Here is a 19,235-nt window from a genome sequence, read left to right as displayed (position 1 = left end):
ATGTTTTCGACGCCTTTATACTCTGTAAGAGAAAAGAATATATACATATACTATATATTTACCACCGCAGAACAAATTCGCTTGCTATGGAAAGAAGATTCTTTCAATTTTTTGAACAAACGGAAAGAAGATTCTTAACCCACCTCCAAAATGCTTTACAGTGGGGAAGCTTTTTAAAAATTTACAAATGATGTCTGTAAACAATGTTTTTTTTTTGGAAAAATGTCTGTAAACAATGTTTCGGAACTGTCTTAAACGATCATAGCCAATATATGAAAATCCTTGTGGTTTTTCCTTGGCGACCACAGATGCCTTAAATATCAAAATGCTAGATTGTTTTATGGGTTAGAAATTAATCTTGGTATTTTTCGGCCTACAACTTATCATGCTTACCCAAGAAAAAAGAAAATCACAGCAAAATAAAAAATCAAAACGACCTTGTTAAGTTTGCTAAAATTCGATACGAATAAAACATATTCTTCCTGAAATCTGCATTATAGATAAAGTTACAAAGTTTGCACAAAAAAGAAGAAAATAAAGTTAAAAGGTGAGAAAAATAAAGTTCAAGAATATTGGTTAAATAATAATGGTTGACAAAACAAAATTGTATAAGCAGAAAATGAACTTACGCTTTTGCAATGATAATCGTTTCGAATATACATTAATTAATTTATCGTCGCAAAGGGTCCGCTTGTTGTATATATATCATCACCATTTAACTCCATACTAACTCTCTGTCTATTGATGTGACAAAAAAGAAGACAGTAACTCTCTGTTTTTTTTTCTTGAAATATAACAAAAAAAATTAGCTCTCTGACTCTCAAACCACAGCACTAAAAAACCGCCAAAAATGACGGAGAAAGAATGTGAGCATCACCACGATGAGGATGAGAAGATGCGCAGACGCATAGGAGCGGCGGTGCTCGGCTTGCTTGCAGCTGGTCTTTTTGTTGTTTTCTTGGTGTGGGCCATTCTTCACCCGCACGGACCGCGTTTTGTTCTTCAAGACGCAACAATTTACGCGTTTAACATCTCTGAGCCCAATTTTCTAACCTCCAATCTCCAGGTCACTCTCTCTTCTCGAAATCCTAATGACAAGATCGGAATCTTCTATGACCGCCTTGACATTTACGCCTCCTACCGCAACCAGCAGGTATGTTGAATTATATAGCGCTTCTTCGATGCAATTCTTGTTAAAACATTTCCTTAGCAAAATCAAAAGAACAAAAAAATTCGTACTGTTGTTCAAAAAAAAATAAATCATACTAGAGTAAGAATGTTATCACGAAAAATAATGGACCGACGAACCTTGTTGTGACACGATCGATCACAAACGAAAAATATGTCTAGCTATACTTCATAATTTGGGTTTAGTTTTCTTTTTTAACATCAATGCATATTTTACGAATACACGAGAGTACTGAGGAATCTTCCCGCGTGATATATTTATCGTACGCTAAAGATTCATGTTAGAAGTACTTATACGAAAGGACCGACGAATCTTAATTGTTAATAGACAGATCTCCACGTGCATGTATTAAAAGAAAACGAGAATTGACTAGATTTTACATGTTGGTTTAAAGAAGTTATAATTTATAATATTTGTGATGTTAAATAATAGTTTGGGACTAAAATTTGGCTAAGTTCTTGAATAGGTGACGTTGGCAACTTTACTGCCGGCGACTTACCAAGGTCACCTTGATGTGACGGTATGGTCGCCGTTTCTCTACGGAACATCCGTGCCGGTGGCCCCATACTTTTCGCCTGCTTTAAGCCAAGATCTAACGGCAGGGATGGTGCTTCTGAACATCAAGATCGACGGTTGGGTTCGATGGAAAGTGGGAACGTGGATCTCCGGAAGGTACCGCCTACACGTCAATTGTCCAGCTTACATTACTCTTGCCGGTCACTTTTCCGGTGAAGGTCCAGCTGTTAAGTACCAGCTTGTCCAGCGATGTGGTGTTGACGTTTAAGCAAAGGGATGATCATTATTCTTTACAAAGACTAGAGTCTAGACTACGATTTCTGTGCTTTTATTGCTTTAGTTAACTGGAAATTCTTATTAATGTTTTGTACTGCGTTTTTATGATTGAGATTTATGGTTAACCTAATAATTACTAGGTCCATACAACTTTTCCTTTTTTATTTTAATACATTGATACAAAAAACTCCAAACTGAAATAATAATAATAATAATAATAACAATAATAATAATAATAATAATATATTTTCTTTAATTTGTAACTTAAAATAAGGATACGTTGGAAAAACAGAAAATGAACTCTTGCAAGAAACCTATTCATATGCATGGACCAATAAAATGTTTGAACACATTCATCCTAAATATAATGAGAGTAAAATATTAGTGCATATATTTCGGCTTTTAGCTTCGAAGCTTTTAAACCGTATGTAAAATAACCTACTTTTCAATTTAAATGATCGGATGACAAAAAAAAAACAATTTAAATGATTCGCTTAAAATGTTTCGATCTTAGGTTGAAGTTTTGACTATTCAAAATATTTTATTTGATTTACAAAAACAATTCCATTTCTTTATTAAGCATAAAAAACATTTCTGTGTTGTAGGATATAAAGAAACATGCCGAAACCCGAAAGATATATTAAGGACAAATCAAACTACGATTTAGTCAAGATTTCTTGCACAAGTGTTAAGAAAACAATTTTTTACTGAAAAAAATTCTATTTATTTCGTCTATCTAGTGATCATAATTACTGATGATCACTGGCAGTCACCGACAAATTGATTAACCATTTACTCATTTTATAAAAAAATTGTATACGAAGAGGTGTGACCTTTGCATAATTTTTGGATCGTGTTTCTTGGAGACATGACACTCTTATACATATTCACTTGGTACTAAAAGTAAGCAGCCTTGGGTCAACTAAATTTCTAACTTAAAAGACGTATGTTTTCTCTTTTCCAGATGAGCGCTGATTTCCCAAGTAAATATATTTTCTAATCCTATGCTCTGAGATTGAATAAATCTGTATGATAATTGTTTAATCAATTTGTACAAACTTTTGCTTAGAGAGGTGACTTTGGCATGTTCAGTATTGTATCGAAACTTTTTTTTTTCGTAAACTGTATTGAAACTTGTAGTGTTCATATTCATGAAACATTTATCTTATAACTTTTGCATAGTACTTTAATTTACATTTTAGAGTAATGTACGTAAATATGGATTCGAGAGCTTTATGCATATTGATGACTTAATACACGTGAGTGGTGAAAATCGTGGTCATGTGTGTGACATTTGCACACCTTCTGGCGCAGAACGCATGACATTTATCCCCTTTTCTAGTTTGAAAGTTTCTTGAGATCTATGCTTCATTTCGATAAATTGGATTAAATAAAAGGAATTAACATCAGCAAAAAAGGTAAAAGAGAAGGCGAATACAAATGAAAGCTGTTTTCTTCTAGATAAGAAATAGTGCTTTCTTTACCTTGGAGCTTTAACTTAATTTTGCAGATTCTTAAAGGAAAAAGATTATGATTCTAATTCGCACCAACCAACTCTCTGGCCATTATTGGTAAACATGCGAAACTTCGTTTTTAAACGTGATTCTACATAGTATTTTACCAATTAGTAAAATTTACCGAATATATAAAAAATCAAAAAATAAACAAGTTTATGTTTTCACTGAAAAACATCTCAGTAAGTGAAAATGAGTAATTAGTAGATTATTTGCAGAGCCAACATTTTTTATATTATTAATTATGGGGGTGATTGGTGTTGGCTGTGAGTGCTCAACACAACCATAATTCTCTCTAGTGCAATAAAATTAAAGCAATCAAGTTTTATTAATAAAAACTAAATCTAGAGTCCGAAATCTTTAAGAAGAAATATAATGGCTCTAGAAATCAATTTTTCTACAACTTTAAGTTTAGTGCTTTTAAAACTTTGAAATAAACCTACAGCAATAAAATTTAAATCTAAAGCCACAAAATCTACAACTTAAATCTTAAATCAAAAACTCCAAAGCTACTACAACCTCTACCAATCAACTTCTATATGACTACTCTAAACTCTTAAATAAATACTACTAAATTTTAAATGATAAATAGTTATGCAACAAAATAAAATCACACTAATTTAATTTTATAATATTATAAATGTTATTATTACAAACGTATTTAAAATAAACTAGCAATATAAAATAAGTGTGCTTGTAATAAATTGAATTTGTATTTATATATAGAAGTAATTAGTTTGATTGTTAATATATTATTTCTTATCATACATTAATTAGTATATAAAATATTTTGATCTATATAACTTGTATTCTCCCTTCCCATCAAATTTATTCAGTCATACAAGAAAATCATTGCATAGTTTTTAGAGAAAATTACTAGAATGTTATAAAAATTTTAGTTTATTACTAGAGTGTTATATATCTTTTTAAAATTAATAGAATGTTTGGATACCCCAAATAAATGACAATAAGGGCCTTTATTTAGTTTTTGTTTTTAATTGAAATTATTTTTCCACATCAACAAAATAGAAATCAAACCGTCTCTTTCTCCACAACTACATAGGGGTTAAAAAAAAAGGAACGAAGAACATTGTGTCTCGAAGAAGGAACCGTAAGGATACTCCCACTCAAGGAACCACAAGGATACTCTCACTCTCAGAAATCCTCGTCGACGTTTCACTTTACTTCGTCTTCCTCGAAATAATTCTCTGACGTTGATATTGTGTCTTCTCTGATATCGTCTTCCCCAAAATTGTTGTCTTCAATCGTTTGTACGAAATCGTCTTCGCCGTGTTCTTATCTACGAGTTCGTCTTTTCCGGTAGAATGTCGCGACTTTATAAATTGTGTATTGGTGGAGTTTGTGGGCCAGTTATATATTATATTTCATCTGAGTTATATTTTTTGTTGCGACTGAGATAGAGTTATGTTGCGGCTAGGGGTGTGTGTTTGGGTATCCGTTCGGGTTCGGGTCGGGTATTTTGGATTTTTGGATATTTCGGTGTAGAGGTATAGAACTCGTTCGGGTATTTCTGTACTTTGGGTCGGGTTCGAGTATTTTTAGTTCGGGTTCGGTTATTTCGGATCGGGTTCGAATATTTAGATTTTGAAATAAAAGTTTAAATTTTTCATTTCTCAAATTTCTTATATTTAAAAATATAACTTTCACTTAACTAATTTTTTATTTTTAATAGATTGAATGATTAATAGATTTGGACATAACATTTTGAAACTAAAAAAGACATTAATTTGGTTATTGTTTTTAAATTTTGAATGTAACTTTTTGTTAATTTTTGAAATAAAAAATTTGACATGCATTTTAAGTGAGTAGCAAATCATTTTCTCTGTAATTCTATGTATATCATATGAACTTAAAATATGTGTAGTATCAATATACATATTTTATGTAAACTAGAAATATATGGTTAACTAAACATATGTTCGGTTATCTTCGGATATTACCCGTTCGGGTTTGAATATCCAATCTCTCCTAATTCAATACCCGTTCGGATATTTTGCTACTCCGGTTCGGGTGCGGCTTCGGATATCTGGTAAAATGTCCACCCCTAGTTGCGGCTGTGATATGGTTTTTTTAAGGGTTTTGTCGCGCCTGAGTTAGGGTTTTGTTGAGACTGAGTTAGGGTTATGTTATGACTGAGTAATTGTTATGTTATGGTTGAGTTATCGCTATATCGTGACTAAGTTAATGTTATGTTGTTTCTGAGTTACTGTTATGTTGTGGTTGAGTTTTTTTTTTGGTTGTGGCTGAGTTATTCTTATTTTTGTGGCTGATTTATTGTTATGTTATGATTGTATTATTGTTATCTTGTGGCTGATTTATTGTTGGGTTATATGATCAGATGGATGTTGCTGAAGTTAAATCACGAGATTACCCTCCAAGACTTTATCCTGAAGGGTCTTCTAATCTAGAAAATAAAGATATTAATCACAATTTTTGTCCAAGACTTTTCCTCCACATTAGAGAAACAATAAGACTTGATGTGTGGGAAGAACTGGTCAACTCTCCCATTGGAATAGTTTCTAGGCTAGCTGGACGCGAAAGCATATGGTCTGGTAGGACCGTACACTATCTACTATGTAGACAGCTGCGAGTACGTAAGAAGGAGATGATATGGTGTCTCGTGGTTGATGAGACTATCATGTTTAGCTTGCTTGGGTTTGGTGAGATCACTGGGTTAAACACATGTCCATTGTCAACAGAAAATTTTGAAATTATAACCACTCCTCTGATTACTTTACAGCAGACGTATACAAACAATGTTCTATTCACTTCTATGAACTTATATAAGCACAAATGTAATGACATAACAAAAAGTTCCATAAAACTTGACCTTTTGTACTTAGTAACTGCAACACCTTTGACTTATATAGCACCAGCCATACCTGAAGAAACCCATCAATAAAGCTCAACACTTTCGCTCATTTCTTATACATCAAAGTTATAAAGGTGAAGAATTTAACATGTGTTAGACAATACAGAGCAAACGTATTTCAGAGATATTACCGAATTGAAAAGACGGAAATGGCGGAGAATCTAAATTTCAGAAGATTGAGATTTTGAACTCGGGTAGTGAGATTCTATTGATCACTTTGGTGTAGTCGGCGTTGATGACTCGATTGATCTACTTTCTCAAACAATTCTCCTCAATTGCTCTCCTCACCGCGTCTACCTCCGGAAGCTCCGACGGGTTACCTTCATGAAACCTCCTTCAGTTCGCCATAACACAACCAAAAATCCCATGTAAGCCTAATTGAATCTCAAGCAAAACTTCAATCTTCATCTTCGTCAAACACTCCAAAATATTGTATATTAGAATTAATCACCTTTGAAAGTTGAAATCCAAATCTGCGATGATCTCTTGTAAACTTTTAATTATGTCAAAGTAACGTGTTTATTTTTGATATAAGTAATTAATATTTAAATAATTATTAATAATTGACATTGGCATTTTTATAAATATAAAAGTATAGTTTTAAAATATTTTAGTAAATATTTTTAAAACAGAAGAGCACCTCAAAAAAAAAGTCTTATGTTTTAATAGTATTGATACATTCCACAATTTGAAATCTCTCCACCATCCCAAGCTTTAATCTTATACTCCTAGCAAATCTCTCCCTTCGATAGACATTAGTTAGGTTGTGAATTCGGACCTAGGAAGAGTCTCTTCTTAAAATTGGGCATTTCCCTTCTGTTCCCACAATTTAGTACAAGCATCCATCCTTTAATTGAATTTGTATATAGTGCCTACTGCGTTTCCGCAAGTCAAATCTAAGAAACAAATTAACCAAAAGATATCCACTTTATAATTTGCCTTTTACTTATATTTATTTCCACAGTAACATTTACTACAAGGATTGATTAAGTTAATTAATTAAATTTAAATTACAAATAGTCGATAATCCTTTAGAACACCTCAAGTCCGTACAAAACACCTGCGTGTTTCTCCGGCCCATCTTGGTGAAAATACAAATCTCTCATCTTCTGAAACGCGTGCCACGTAAGCAAACTATCGGAACCGGCTTGGTGACATTTTCCAACCTCCCGGTTAACCTCAAGCGTCCTTGCCACCCGGTCTAAACCGCCGTACAATTTCCTCTCGCAAAACCTCATCATGTGTTTCATGTCGTACACGCGTTCTCCGAACAACGCTCTCATCACGCGCTGAAACTCACCCAAGGCGCAAGGTAGTTCCCGGCGCGTGAGAATCTTCATCAGGTAAGCAAAATCGTACGCGCTGTGAAACGTCACCCAGCTCACTTCCTCGTTGCAGACAAGCCCCGACGACATCATCAGCTCCGCGAACCTCTCGGAGTCGACGCCGTCGCGGCGGTTCCGCTCGAAATCAATCCCTTGCCGACGGAGAAGCTCGATCGAATCCGGAGCGTGTGCGTCACGCGCCACATCGAAATCCTTGAAATTAAACTCCCAGATGAAGCGCCGGCCATCACCGAGATCGGGGAGGTTACCGTCGGCGTCGGAGAGAGTAAGACCGACCTGGATGAGGCTTAGCGCGTCAACATTGGATTTGAGGAGGCGGTAGAGATCGGCCGGGTTTCCACGGCGGAGATCGGATTTGAAAATCACGCCGGGAAACTCAGTGTCCATCGAGACGAAAGGATAATCGTCTATGATTCCGCTGATTACCTCAAACTCTGATTCGAGATTCTCCGCCCAAACCTCGCGAATCGCGATGGCGCCGCCCAAATTGATGATCGTCATTTGAATCTTATTCAAGCAAGGATATTGGTAAAACTAGATTCTGAGTATTCGTTGAATAGAACGTGTAGAGTCTATGATGTATATATTTGTGTGTAAAGAGTGATAGGGTGTTGCGAGGAAGGAGACGTGAAACGCGTCAAGTTGGACTCAGATTCTGTGACTTGACTCGGTCCAACTTGGCCTCCTCCCTCTTGTCTCCAATTATTATGCCATGACTTAAATTAGTTGATTATTTTATACCTTTATTTATTGAAAGTCCTTCTCGTGTGATAGTCAAGAAATTAACATATTTTCGTGTCAATTCGTTTGGTATATAATTTTGTAGTAAGAAATAAACATATTTGCCTTATCGTTTTTTTTTTCTTTGCGCTTCTTTTTCTTTAAGTTTCTTGATATAGAGAGATAACAAACATAATTTGTTAACGAATGCATATTCTCTGTACATGTAAACTAATATGTTAGTAGTTAACCTAGGATTTAGAAGGTAAATAATACAATGCTTTTACATACTTATGATGTATTATGTATAAGTTAATCTATATTGATAACAAATACATATGTCAGTATCGCCTAAATCTATGCATATCTTATAAAAATAAGATAGTTGAGTTAATAGATATCCGTTAAATAAAAAGTTAACATCTACGCAAAGAAATAGCAAGTAACAGTTGCTAGGGGTGTTACGCATGTCGTTGGATGGTTGCCATGTCGTATGGCTTGCTCAGAAACGGCAGCAGAATAGAGCTCATCACCAGCCCGTCCCTTGTATAAGGCTGATGAAGCATATGCTTTAGGCCACAATCAAATAAATAGTTTTAGAGGCCACATTTTAGGGATGTTTTAGTGTAGTGGTTTCAGATTGTTTGCTAATACTCGTGACATACGAGAGTCAACTATTATGCACTTCTTTAAAAACATACGTATCCTTTCATTATTTTTTTCTGTCAGTTTTCATATAATATATTGCTTACTTAACAATATAATTCTTTTGTTGACAAATAAAAAAAAACAATATGACTCTCTTTGATTATTTTCATTCCTTAATAATTTTCTAATCATATTTTTTACTATCAAGTAATTATATATTAGAATATATTTTTTCTAACTGAATAGTATTAGAGCTATATATATTACTAACTTTAACTGCCATAATTATAAGTTTCCTACTAAATTTAAATAAATATATTATTATCTGCTAAATATTGATTCATCGTTGAAAACATATTTTAAATATTATTATAATATATAGCTCTAATACTATTCAGTTACAAAAAAATATTACTTGATAGTAAAAAATATGAGGCCACATTATGTTAATGTGCTTTAGACCACCAAATTAATAGGGACGGCACTAATCACCACCGTCGTGGAAGCAGAGGAAGAGTTCGTTGTAGGTACAAATTAAGGAATAGATCCCATTTTTAATCCCAAAATGTATTCAAAGATGTCATATTTATCGATGTAGAGATATTGAGGGCGAGGTTCTTCTTCTTCTACACTTATTCTCTACTTATTTTATGTCTGCAAATAAGTTTTTCTTTTGTTTCTCTTTTTTTATTATAAACTGAAATCTATTTTTAATTCTAGAAAGCAATGGAGTTTTTGCAAGCGAATGTAGTGATAAGGAAAGAATATTATGACGCAGACTAGAAAGTGTAGCTAGTAGAGTAGACATGTCTGACGCAGCACAGAGGGTCTAGGTAGTAGAGTCAGTGTAAGGTATATGGGTAATATGAGAACGTTAAAGAAAGGAAATAGAGAAGGGTATATCTCTAATATTAGACTCAGTTAGAGACATTCACACCAATTTTTCTATTTTAAAAGAGAAATTTGAAAATGGATTTTAAGATCTTTTGTATCACTTTTTAGTTAAAAATTGCCTCCATAGAATATCACGTCTATATGTGGTATTTGCGAAAACCTAATAAAAATTTCTGAGAAACAAACATACATAAACATTCATTGGATTTTTCAATAGAATTACCACTTCCAATTAACAAGAGTTTCATTTGATTTCTTGAGGTTCCAATGATTAATTGACATGAAGAATATTGTAATTGAGTTTCCATCAATGATGGTGTGAGAAAAACAAGAAATAAAAATTACAATGCTTCAGTGATTTATTATCGTCATCCTTATGTCAATGAGCTCTACAATCAAGTAAGAGATGTAAAAATCTCAGGGTCAACTCTGAGGGATATGATCAACCCATGAATTTGGTTATCAGAGAAATAAAATAACAATTCAAAATTGTTACGGATATGCAAAAAAACTGGGCATAAATGGCTAAGAGAAACATAACCGTGTCTCATGTGCCTATGAAAACTTAAGGAATAAATTACTGGAGATATTTTTGGACGTCATGAGAACACTAACATAGATGTTGCAACTATTGTTTCTGTTACTGCAACCATCAAGGGAAAGATGTGGGATGTGTTAGACGATTTGTCATCATCACTATTGGATTTAGGATTAGTTTAATAAATTAGCTTGCTGCGAGTGGTTTTTGAATCTTAAGACTTGATTCATTTTGTGTGTGATGGGCCTTAACATGTAAATTAATTCTGTTAATTTTTTCTTAAGACAGTGGTTCGCTTACAAGAAAATGATCTTCAAGCTAGATACAAGTCAAGCAATCTCTTGCACAAACACATTATTCATGCTTCTCATGATCACAATCACAGCTTTAGAACAAGTACAGTCCACTTTGAGATGAGAATTTTATAGAGCTTACTCTGAACACAAGGCTTCAATGTTTTGGTGGCGTTGCAAATGACAAGTTTTTGGACATTTGACCGAATAGATACTTGTTACATCAACGAAATATTGCTAATAAATGTATAATCAGTTTTGTAAGAAGATGAAGAGTAGAGAGAAAAAAACTTAGAGAGCCTTTGTCTTCAAAAATTACGATGTCGAAGTTTACCCAAAAGAAAAAAGTTACGATGTCGAAAGCAAAATATTGGAGTTACAAAAATGATGAGTTTAAAGGCAATTAATTATCTTGTTGTGTATACAGATATCAAATCACTTAAAACACTCCGACATTTAGAAATACATTCTACTAGAACCATCAGTATTTACGTTTTCTTCTGTTGAGTTTCATTAAAATCACCCAAACTTCCTCCAAACCCACCTATATATAAAATCCTCTCAAGTCTTCTAAAATACTCAGTCCAATACACCCTCATCAGAGGTTTGTGTTTTAATTTTAAAAAGAGTTTTTTTTTATTCACCCCTCCCTAGGATGAACATGTAGGTTCACCAACCATTAGGATTTAGTTATTTGAGATTCAGTATCTTTAAAAACAAAAGAAATAAAATAATAAGAATTTGTCAAATTATATTATGTTTTTAAAATATATAAAAATAAATAATAATTACCAAAAATAACTTTTTTAATATTGTTAACGTTGTCAGCAAAACACTAAACTTTAGATTCTAAACCCTTGGATAAACTATAAACTCTTGGGTAAATCCTAAACCCTAAATCAAAAATATTAAAAAGTAAATCTTTAAAATTATAAATCCTAAATACTAAACCGTAAACTCTTAGATAAACCCTAAACCCTTGGGATTTAGGATTTACCCAAGGGTTCAGGGTTAAGGATTTATTGTTTAGTATTTTTAAAATATAGTTTTAATGTTTATGATTTAGAGTTTAGGATTTATCTAAGGGTTTACGTTTTACCCGAGGATTTAAGGTTTAGGATCTATGGTTTAGGGTTTAGTGTTTTGTTGACCGCATTAACACTATTAAACAATTTTTTTTTTGGTAATTACTATTATTTTTTATTTATTTTAAAATTATAATATAGCTTGACAAATTATTATTATCTTGTTTCTTTTTTTAAAAGATATTGAATTTTAAATAACTAAAATTTATTGGTTGGTGAACCTAGAAGTTCATCGGGATGAATCTAAGAATTCTTTTTTTTAAATGCGTCTGTTTACAAACGTATTGTAATCCAATTCATTTAAAGAACTCTAACAGTAAAATTTTACAATCGTAAGTCTTTAAAAAATATGTAAAATTACCGATTAAAATTTATTTTTATAATTATTCTACAAAAAACAAAATTGTTTCAAACATAAAGTTGAGTATCCTACTATATATTAATTGAGAAGTCACTTGTGCTTAGGTGTCATTTTAGGTGAAGTTTAGAATTAATTCTCAAACTTGATTGATTGTTGGTATTTGAATTTTCATTTATTTAATTAAAGTTTTAAAAACGAAACTAATCCTAGAACTACATAATCTAATCTATATCACCATAAAACAATTAAATATTTTAAGAAAACAGAATTAACATAATTTTTTATAGAAACAATTAAATATCATAAGTTACATTATATAATTTTAAACAAATACATATGGTATGACATAAATAATTATATAAACGATTTTAACATATTTATATTAATAGTGGATACAATAAATTATAGATTACAAAAAACTAATCAACCTAAACCTAATATTTTTTTGTTATACTCACTATATATATATATTTTTTTTTTCTTCTTCTAAAATGTGTCCAATGAATGCAAAACAGTCAAATATACAATTTTAAGAACATTCATTCATTTTTTAGTGACAAATGTTGATTGTATAGTTGGGTTATTACTTTCAGAAATGATTAAAATATTTGTATATTAAAAAACATAAAAATATATAGTAAGTTGGTTAAAATAATATTAATAAATGAAAATATTTATTATAATATAAAATTGAAAAATTGGAACATCTAACACTACTAAAAGCCGAATAAGGAGAGCAACGAGCGTGCCACGTAGGATTTTTTATTCAGGCCAATAAGATTTATTTGCTTCGACACGTCAGAACAGCATTGTCTACAGAAACTGGGCCTCTATGTGGTTTCCAACAAAATTAACATGGCCATGTGGAGCCCGACAATTACAATTCAACTTCTCAATTCTCTGTGATCGACTAATCCACTATATCTTCTATCTCTGTAACCCCCTCTTAATCAATGTTCTTTTTTTGTCCAAAAAAAAAAATCAATGTTCTTTTTATACCTTCTGGCTGGTTTCGTTCCACCTTACGTTCATCCTCCTCCTATATAAATGGCTTCGTCTAAACCTAAATCCTATCAAAATCGAAACCTAGCAGTAAGATCAACTGAAACCACTAATCACCGTAGAGCTCCTTCTGATCGATGAGCAGGTATGAGATTGACTTCCTCATATTCATTTTTTTACGACTCAATTCCACTTACCCATACGATATGAAATCGACTTCCTAAAGTGCTAGATTTCTGTTTGTTAAGATTTGTTCCACTGTCGTAACGATTCAATCCCTCTGATTAATTGGTGTGGTGTGAGCGTGATTGTACCTCTGAGCAATAATATTTTAAACGATGGAGATGACCACAATCTATAGTGTGGAATTGGAAGAGGATAATTTTGGAGGAAGCTTAAGGTATCAAGGGGCTGCCACTCGCCTAATAGATGCCTGTTGGACTCACGTTATGTACTTTGAAAGTAAGCTTTATCTCTCCCTCTCTTGAGTTTTAGTTTGTCTCATACTCCTGGTTTCTTTATCCACTTACGGACGATTCACAAATTCTCTGTGAGCTTATCAGATAGACTCAACACCAAAAGATACACCTCTAATTTGGTGTTGCTTTGTTTTAATCCTCAATCTAGAATTTTGCACTACCTTACATGTTCTAAGTAAGCTTTTTTTTTAAAAAATAAATATCTTATTCGTTTAACTACAAGTGAAACAATAGAATTACAAAGATTAAGTGATTGTGAATAGATGGCTAATATATATAGTGATATGTATTCCTGTGAAACTGTTTGGTGTCACTTTGTCCCCCTTTGACAGGAAAGATTGAATGGCACTTTCCACTTTTATCTTCTAGGTCCCTGAATCTACGATCACACTTTGATGGTCTAATTATCTTACTGCAAAATTGAATTATTCCAGCTTTGATTTACTTTGTATATGTTGTGTTATGTTTCATGGCTTTCTATGCTTGAACGTGCATTCTATCAATCATATTGACTTATTTTCCTGTCTGAAAATATTTTTCTACATTATTTTTCTTATGGATTGGCTTCCTACTTCTTCAGGGAGGAGTATATTTTAAGTGGCTCACAATATAAAAAAAACTCCCTCAGAAAATGTTTCAGGTACTGCAGATGTTAAATTTCAGCTAATGCATTTGTACGCGGCTAAAGTGAGAGTGACTTTGTTTTTCCTTCTCCTGAGTCTCCCAAGGTTTGGGATTTTTTTTGCATAAAATGGGTAGAGGGAGATGAAAGTAGCGTAGAAGATATTGCAGGGCACATGAAGAAAAATAACATATTTGGATTGACGAGTGAAGACATTTTATTGGTAAAATCAAATTCAGCATCAATTCAACGTTCATGAGAGAGAGGTATGCTTAATTAGTATAATGTGTCTTAGATTGGAAGTCATTGTTATTATGTTTCTTTAGATGGAATTTTATAACACAATGGTCGAGAGAAGATGTTGATGGTTAAAAAACTGCAATGCAGGCATACAAAGTAGCTAAAAAAATATTGACCAAGGTGAAGTTGTTGAACCAGACAAGGTTTCCTATGGACTAATGGAAAAGGTAATGACTTCAAAACTGCTTTAAAAGAAACTTGGGGTTGATGGTCACGGTAGATTTGTGTGCCAAAACTAACTCTTCAAATTTACTTTTTAGGGTTGATTTGATGGTCTGATAACAATATCTCAAGAAAGAGAATGACGATGTGGATGTCAAATTTGGTAAAGGCTGGCTGCTTCTTTACAGGTATATATAAATATTATACATTCTCCATTTTCTTTTATTTCTGATACTAAGATTCTAAAGTTGTGACGTTTTTAATGCACACAACACAAGGATTGACATAGAAAGGTCACACATGATGAAGTTGCAGCTGCCGCGATGTACGATCATTCAGATTCAATCGTGTTTCAGGTATAAACAATAGAGAAAAGTGAGTCTGCAGGTATTATTCTTTGGGCCATATGTTTCTGTGTGACCCATAAAACATAGTTGACTCATGTTTGTTTCTCAGTGGTGTTGCTGTGTGAATGGTGATGGAATATGCAGACAATATTGTATATTTGATAAACTGGCAAATACATATTCAATTCGCCAGCAGATCCTTGAGCAGTAGTTCATTTTTGTACATGGAATTTAATCTTTATCAGTCTGTATCTAGGTTTATTTCACATAGTGGAACTGCTTATCACTGCAGTTCTCTCTATTGTCTATGTATACTTATTCAGTTTTCATGTATCCTTAGCTTTCTACCTGGATTCAAGTAAGTTAACCGCATTTTCCTCTGTCAATACAATTCACATTTTACTCATATAGTAGCCCAACATAAGAGCTGTGTATACTGTGTTTGCACTTTGCAGGAGAGAGAGAGAGAGTCCTTACTTTTGTTCAGTTCTTATTGTCTTATTTGCCAAACCATATTCTATTGTCGGATTGTCTGCACTATCCAAAATACATCTATGTTTATAATCAACTTCTGTATCTACCAACTTACAACACACCAGCAGTTTAAAAAAAAAAACTTACAACACACCTATTACGTAGTATTCAATTTGTATTTAATCATAAATTTTGATTTTTAAGAAAATAAATAGAAGAAATAGTTTAATATAAAGATCATCTCTGGTTGATTTTTATAAGTCTCTATATGGGTTAACTAGGTGTTTGCCCGCGATGCGGGTTTAAACTATTCATAAATTTTTAAAAAGTTCTTTGTACACTATATTCATTATACTAAAATAAATCTTAAAATAACTTAATATTCTATTTTTAATTATATAATTTATGTTTTTTTAACTTTTTACTAAAATATTTTTTCAGATAACAATACAATATATATATCTATATATAAATAATCTTCTTTTTTTTAATTATATTTTTAGATTTTGGAAAATTCAATATTCTATTTTTAACTAGATAATTAAGAATTTTATTTGATTAATATATAGTTATATAATTATGTTTTTAACTTTTCACTAAAAAACTTTTTCAGATAACAATACAACATATACAAAAATTATCTCCTTTTAAAATTATATTTTCAGATTTTGGATAATTCTTACTATTATTAATTTTAATCAATTATCTAATCAAATAAATTGAAATTTTGTTTTTATTTTTTAATTTATTTATATATTTTATTTATTCATTAAGGGTAAAAACTATTTTAACCACTATAACTTTTAACTTGAGAGCTCGATTCCAAAAATTTACTTCGCAAATAATAGTATAGATGAAACGAAAAATTTAAGACAAATATAAAGCATCCAAAATCGGAAAAAAAAATTTCATAACTAGCATTAACCCAAAACAGATAAAAATGTGAAGATAAAAAAAATTTACATTCATATTAATATTATAAATAATTTATGAAAGTTGTTACTCGCTTCAAACACTATGAACAACATGGATCAAATCAAACCACTCACAACAAATCTAAAAAACAAAAGAGCACATAAGACCAACATCAAATTTATTAGAACAATAATATATAGATGTAAGACAAATATACATATATCAGTAAAATCATATCTTAAATTCATTTAAATTGTAAAAAAAATATTAATATTTTTGAAAATGGCCAAACAATTAAAAATGGTAAAACAATGTAGTTTTTTTTCTAAAACATATGTAGTTATATTCTCTAAACACATAGGTTTATTATTATAAAATTATATTGTCACATGTAAATTATAAAATTATATATTGTATTTCAAAAGGTCAGTTTTAAATTATTTGGCAAAACAAATACTCTTTCCATTTCACAAAGATAGACTTTCTAGCGTTTTCGCACATATTAAAAAAACACATTAAGTCACTATACTAAATGTATCGCTTTCTGCAATTTCAATTTTTAATATTTTTTAACCAATAGTAATTCAATAAAATCAATTAATTTTCTTGAAATTTATAATTTTTTCATAGAAAACATAAAATATCTATCTTTGTCAAGAAAAAAATTCTCTAAAATATCTATCTTTTTGATAGTGAGGGAGTATAATATTAAAACGTCAAAATATATAATCCGCGCGAAGCGCGGAGATAAACTCTAGTTTCCATAAAAGGAATACAATATAGATTTATCAGCTTCAGGAAGTAATTCCCTAATCAGCTAATTTTATGAGAATTGCGAAAGAAATAAAACATGTTTTACAAATATATCTTAAACCATGGCTAATACACGAACATAACCAAATTAAACCAAGCCAAGTGGAAAGAATAAAAATGATCATTCATGACTTCACAAGATCAGTTAAGTTCTGTTCAAACTTGCTGATATAACCATCAGCAAACCCAGAGTCGCTCAAAACACATCTCCATTTGTCATGATTCTTCCTCACTTTCTCACCAACCTCACTACCTTCACCCATCACACTCTTCACGGCATCCTCCAAACTCCGCCGTGAAAACCACCCATTCTCTTCCCTCTCAACCTCCACCGCCACCTCCATCTCCTCTGCCATCAGCCTCGCGTTCAATATCTGTTCACCGTGCTGCGGCACCAAAACCATCTGGCAATCACTCATCAAAGACTCCCACATCGAACCAAACCCACAATGGCTAACGAAACACCCCACTGAAGGATGGTCCAATATCATCGGTTGCTGAACCCAACCTCCGTACACAACGCCACGTCCACGAACCCTCTCTTGGAACCCTTCAGGTAACGCTTCCTCCACCGTTGACACACCTGAAGGCGGCTTTATCGCGACCAGAAACGGTAAACCGGTTGCTTCAAGCCCTAAACAGAGTTCTTGAAATTGATCTATCTTTTCTACAACGGGTTGGCTACCGAAAGCGCAGAACACAACAGAACCAGGCTTGAATTTGGCTAACCAATCAGCCCATCGAGGCTCTAAGGAAGTCTTATTAGGTTCGTCTACGGGGAGTACCGGTCCGGTTAGATAAACCGGTCTGTTGTATTGGCTCTCGATGTAATCGCAGAATTTGCCTTCCGTCTCACGGCAAGTTCTTATAGCGATCGCATCGCAGTTTCTCATCGCAGTAACTTTCCCATCGAAGAAAGAACCAACGCCCTCGTGTCTCCTCCAGACGAAGCTTAGGGTTTTTGCTTCGCGCGCAAGCAAGACGACTTTTGAAGACGGGTAACCTAGAGGCGGTTTAGCTAACTCCTCCGCTGACATTTCCTTCCCATCAATGATCTCTCGCTCCGCAGCAGGGACAAGAGTTAGGGCTATTGACGCAGCGCTGACGGTATTGTAGCAAACCGTTTTAGCACCGACCGGTCTAGCGATTTCAGGTATCCAATCAGCGGAATCGTAGAAAACCAAATCCGGTTTGTTTGTACGCAGAATTGTCTCTACCTCGGGCCGGGTTTGGTTCATTGCAACCGCAAGCAAATGGGTCAAGAAAAATGGTATGTCGGAGTTGGTCTCAGCACCGGGAGGGAGCCCTTTGACATGAGGAATTGAGATGGTGTGGAAAGTGATGAGATTTGGGTAGAGGTTAAGAGGTTTGACCTGGTCTAGAGCTTTCTTGGGGAGCAAGAAAACGATCTCGTGCCCTTTTTCTGCAAGCTTGTTGGAGAGGTGAAGAAAAGCAGTCATGTGACCAAATGCTAACCACGGATACATTACAATGCTCATGCTTGACGATCCATCGGATCCAAAATCGCCCATTTCTTTGTTTTTTCTTCTAGCTTTTTTGTACCTTTTTGTACTTTCTTTTACTATATAAATAAAAAACTTTTTTTCCTATGTGTTTGCGTGTTTTCGACGTAAATAAATACACGAACCAGGATTGGTGGGTCCCTCCTGGTGGTGGCTGATAGCCAATGAAGTGACTTGGCAAGTATAGCTGCCGGGTAAGTGGTAAGTGCAAACACGAGGTGTATCGTGTCAGCAAACAAAAAGACAAGACCGGAATTTATGTGTTGTGCCTTGGGTTTTGGATTCAGCCCATTTTAGTTAATGGCCCTATTTTTTTTTTCATATG

The 19,235-nt window shown here is 33.1% G+C and overlaps 3 protein-coding genes and 1 long non-coding RNA gene across 10 annotated transcripts; 2 read left to right on the top strand and 2 right to left on the bottom strand.

The window, feature by feature from the left end:
- Positions 1 to 727: 727 nt before the first annotated feature.
- Positions 728 to 2,131, top strand: LOC106347688 (NDR1/HIN1-like protein 1). The gene is made up of 2 exons (XM_013787276.3): positions 728 to 1,153; positions 1,656 to 2,131. The coding sequence occupies exons 1-2, from the start codon at positions 851 to 853 to the stop codon at positions 1,971 to 1,973; spliced, it is 621 nt and encodes a 206-aa protein (XP_013642730.1). The 5' UTR covers positions 728 to 850; the 3' UTR covers positions 1,974 to 2,131.
- A 5,179-nt stretch (positions 2,132 to 7,310) lies between these two features.
- Positions 7,311 to 8,588, bottom strand: LOC106347687 (probable CCR4-associated factor 1 homolog 9). The gene has a single exon (XM_013787274.3). The coding sequence runs from the start codon at positions 8,233 to 8,235 to the stop codon at positions 7,420 to 7,422; it is 816 nt and encodes a 271-aa protein (XP_013642728.1). The 5' UTR covers positions 8,236 to 8,588; the 3' UTR covers positions 7,311 to 7,419.
- Positions 8,589 to 13,216: 4,628 nt separating this feature from the next.
- Positions 13,217 to 15,591, top strand: LOC106347685. Of its 7 annotated transcripts, none has more exons than XR_007314308.1 (7): positions 13,217 to 13,420; positions 13,524 to 13,737; positions 14,335 to 14,642; positions 14,764 to 14,843; positions 14,937 to 15,026; positions 15,117 to 15,194; positions 15,295 to 15,591. It is a non-coding gene; the product is annotated as an uncharacterized LOC106347685 (long non-coding RNA). The 7 variants fall into 7 exon arrangements; XR_007314309.1 differs by having other exon boundaries at positions 13,219 to 13,420; positions 14,335 to 14,394; positions 14,483 to 14,642; positions 15,117 to 15,591; XR_001270776.3 differs by having other exon boundaries at positions 13,221 to 13,737; positions 15,117 to 15,225.
- A 1,686-nt stretch (positions 15,592 to 17,277) lies between these two features.
- On the bottom strand, positions 17,278 to 19,000 carry LOC106347684 (anthocyanidin 3-O-glucoside 2'''-O-xylosyltransferase-like). Its single transcript, XM_013787273.3, has one exon. The coding sequence runs from the start codon at positions 18,917 to 18,919 to the stop codon at positions 17,513 to 17,515; it is 1,407 nt and encodes a 468-aa protein (XP_013642727.1). The 5' UTR covers positions 18,920 to 19,000; the 3' UTR covers positions 17,278 to 17,512.
- Between the last annotated feature and the right edge of the window lie 235 nt (positions 19,001 to 19,235).

This window comes from Brassica napus, chromosome A6, assembly GCF_020379485.1.
Source record: "Brassica napus cultivar Da-Ae chromosome A6, Da-Ae, whole genome shotgun sequence".
Lineage (NCBI taxonomy): Eukaryota > Viridiplantae > Streptophyta > Magnoliopsida > Brassicales > Brassicaceae > Brassica > Brassica napus.
Note: the sequence above shows the minus strand (reverse complement) of the source record. Positions and strands in the feature narration are given on the sequence as shown.